This window comes from Carassius carassius, chromosome 1, assembly GCF_963082965.1.
Source record: "Carassius carassius chromosome 1, fCarCar2.1, whole genome shotgun sequence".
Taxonomy (NCBI): Eukaryota; Metazoa; Chordata; class Actinopteri; order Cypriniformes; family Cyprinidae; genus Carassius; species Carassius carassius.
In genome coordinates this window covers 40,201,936-40,205,834 of record NC_081755.1, presented here as the reverse complement: position 1 = coordinate 40,205,834, position 3,899 = coordinate 40,201,936, and the positions used below count along the sequence as shown (strand labels likewise).

At 41.1% G+C, this 3,899-nt stretch overlaps 1 protein-coding gene across 1 annotated transcript; it reads left to right on the top strand.

Moving 5' to 3' along the window:
* Nucleotides 1-2,444, top strand: LOC132150106 (insulin-like growth factor-binding protein complex acid labile subunit). The gene is made up of 2 exons (XM_059559220.1): nt 1-90; nt 317-2,444. The coding sequence occupies exon 2, from the start codon at nt 322-324 to the stop codon at nt 2,173-2,175; it is 1,854 nt and encodes a 617-aa protein (XP_059415203.1). The 5' UTR covers nt 1-90; nt 317-321; the 3' UTR covers nt 2,176-2,444.
* Nucleotides 2,445-3,899: the final 1,455 nt, after the last annotated feature.

Here is a 3,899-nt window from a genome sequence, read left to right as displayed (position 1 = left end):
GGTGATATATAAGGGCAGAGGTGGTTCAGATCCTCACACACATGCCACTCTTCTAGTGAACGCCTGCTGGACTGCTGCCACAATAAAACAGTAAGAGACAAATCCAAAATTTCTCATTTGAAATCAATCAAGCTATCGTTTTTAAAACCTGTATCTGTTTTTCCAGAGATGTTCAGAGAATACTTATGGAATTCTAAATTGATAATTTCCGACATGATACTCTGAATGTCACAAATTTGACAGATGTTAAGAAAAGTATATAAATAGGTGGTGTACTTTGTTGCTTAATGTTGACGTTTTGATCATTGTCTCTTAGTTGGAATGAACCACTTTGCACTGCTATTGTTGTACACACTGGGGACATCAGCAGTGCTGGCAGACCCCAACAAAGAGGAATCCAGACCTTCAGAGCAGCCGAGGCTCTCAGAAGATTCAAAGCCCTCAGAGGAACCCAATGGCCAAAAAAGTGAGCCTTGCGCAAAGGGATGCTCCTGTATCCAAGATGACTACAGCTTAGAGCTCAACGTCTACTGCAGCACTCGTAACTTCACCCAGGTCCCCTCCGACATCCCTCTATCTACACGCTCACTGTGGCTGGACGGAAACCTGTTTACTAACTTACCAGCGGCTGCTTTTGAAAAGCTGTCCAATCTGGAGTTTCTGAACTTACAGAGCAGCTCACTGCTATCCCTCGATGGCCATGTCTTCAGAGGTCTGAAGTCCCTTGCTCACCTGCACCTCGAGAGGAACAATATCCGTTCTTTACCTGGCATAGTCTTTCAGGGCACACCCAACCTTGCATCTCTCAGTCTCAACAATAACCAGCTGTCTCGAATAGATGAGAAGTTGTTCGCAGGACTCAGCCACATGTGGTTGTTGAACCTCGGATGGAATTCACTGTCTGTCCTGCCCGAGACGGGGTTCCAGGACCTACACGGATTACGAGAGTTGGTGCTCGCTGGGAATCGCCTGGCGTATCTCCAACCACAGCTATTTCAGGGTCTGTCTGAGCTCAAAGAATTGGACCTAACAGGAAACTATCTGAAAGTTATCAAGGCAAATGTGTTTCTGAAACTACCAAAGCTGCAGAAGCTTTACCTGGCCCAAAACCAGATAGTGACCGTGGCACCTAGGGCATTTGTAGGCATGAAATCTTTGAGATGGTTGGACCTCAGCAGAAATCGTCTATCTGTACTTCACGATGAAACTTTCCTCGGTCTGCATAACCTACACGTGCTTCGCCTGTCTAATAACTCAATTGGTAGCCTAAGACCCGGGACTTTCCGTGACCTGCAGTATCTTGAGGAGCTCTGCCTTCGCCACAACCAGATTCGAGCCTTGGGAGTGAGAGTTTTTGAAGGGCTGGGTCATCTAGAGGTGTTGATCTTGGAGAACAACCAGCTACAAGAGGCACGCATGGGCACATTTATAGGCCTGAATCACCTTGCTGTGATAAAACTTACTGGCAGCTGTTTCCACAGCCTACCGGATCAAGTCTTCAAGGGTCTGTCAAAGCTCCACAGTATTCATCTTGATAGAAGCTGTCTGACAAAAATCTCAGCCCAGAGTTTCAGCGGTCTAACAGGTCTTCGTCGCCTTTTCCTACAGCACAACAACATCTCTGTGCTTGAGCGTCAGAGTTTTGTGGAACTACAAGGGCTGCAACAGCTTGATCTAAGGTTCAACCGGTTAACATCCATCAGCTCCCACACATTTTATGGCCTGAAGAACCTCGATTACCTGCTGCTGTCAGGCAACTTACTTCGCAGTCTTCCTGCTGAGGCTTTACTGCCTCTGCAACACCTGTCTTGGCTGGATCTTTCCGAAAACAGGATGGAGTTTATACTTAATGCAACCATATACATGCTGCCACGTTTGCGTTACTTGAACCTGAAAGACAATGTACTGACCAACCTCCCAGCTTCTATACCTGACACCTTGGATCAGCTCTGGCTCTCAGGTAACAACTGGAAATGTGACTGTAGTGCTAAACCCTTTCGAGATTTCATTCAGCAGAAGCCACAGCTGGTTCCTCTGCAGGTTGAAACGCTTGGGGAAGGTGAGGAGCCCCATACACTCGTCACAATATACAATAACATCACATGTGCCAGCCCACTCAGCGTTTTTGGACTTGATCTGCGGAACATCAGCAGTGAACATTTCCGGGACTGTTAAATATAAAAACATTAATTCTGCTACAGTACAGATTACTTGTTCTATTCTGCCATTGTAATTCAAATCCATATGTCAGAGCTTCAAGTCATGACTTTTATTTATCTCAAGAAATATCTTCTTTCTTGAAAAGATCTTAAAATGATGCATGATAGGCTGCCATTCTTAATCCAAGCCATGTTAAAATAATATTATTTGACGATCAATTGTGCTGGTTTATTCATGTAAATATATATTTTGGAAATACATTTAAATAAAGGCTACAAAAAATGTTGGTAAAAATGGTGGTAAAAAGGTGATATTTAAATAAATATATTTTGCAAAAAAAAAAAATCTCTATGACATAAAGAACATGTAGAAATGTTTTAAATATTTGGAAAAAAAGTATCAAAAGTGACTTTATAAAGTATTAAGCCTCGATTTTTTTTAGTAAGTCGAGCATCCTTCAAAATCAAACATGTTTGTTTGTTTATGGTCACTATATAAACATGAAGAAGGACATTGTGCAAATGCTCAGTCTGATAAACCAAACCCAAATATAGATATATGCACATAATATCAGTCCTTGCTCTAAGTCCAAAGACCTGCTGAGCAACATCTTCAGGTTACAATCAGAACATTTTGTATTTGTAGACCAATTCTTCAGCACACCAATGATCTAAAATTTACTTAGTTATTTAAATAAAAATTACAGTCATTTCAAATTGCAGTGTAACTTTACTTAAGGCCCCCAAATTACCCCTTTGTAACCCAAATAACCTACTACAGTGTTTCCAGTTGAATCATTTATAATGTTGCAGTTCTAAAGAATGATTTTTTCTTCCAAAGGGTCATGAACATTTTATTTCTGTGTCTATCCACCACATTAGGCCCAACTTTTTTTCTTTCTTTTTTTTTGCCATGTCAGCATGTACAAAATAAAACTAAATAAATAAATAACACAATATTGTTTTGTTTTAAAGAAGAACAATAACAATAACAACAACAATAATAAATCAACAGCAAGAACTCGGTTAGCAAGTTTCGCTCCAAAAAAATCTACGTGACAGAAACGACACAAACATGCACGGTGTCAACAAAGCGGTGTCTGCAGCTCGTGCGATCGCCATGACAACTACAGTTTTGCTCGTTGTCGTCTGAACGTCAGAGCGCATTTAGAGTCAACACGCAGCTGCTGTTTACTACAGTATTTTGAGAGGAAAGTCTTTTTTTTATCGTTATATTAACAGTGTGTATAATTGTAATGATTATTTTTGAGCAAGTCTTGAGCAGGTGAGTTTTGATCTTAACTCTCACAAGTTTTGCAATACTGGTGGACTGACTAAAATAAACACACAGCTGAAGTTCACATTTCACTCTACAGTCAGACAATGAAGGAGAGATATATGTCCTTCAGCGGCCACCTGGGATTCACTTACCAAAAGGAAACAGCATGAACGTAAACATTTGTGGTCTGTGTGTGTGTGTGTGTGTGTGTGTGAGAGAGAGAGAGAGAGAGAGAGAGAGAGAGATTGTCATCTCAGATCACAATGTCTTTACATGCAATGTTACTCAAATCTGTATCACATCCATTCAGTTTCTGGACTGATGATGACCAAAAAGGTGGCTCTGATCCTCAACTTCCTGTGGGTCACAAAACAGAAGAATCACTGAATGAAAAAGTGCTGCATAAAACAGAATGCAATGTATTTTGCATCAAAAAGCATCAAGAGGGATTGGATAGAGAC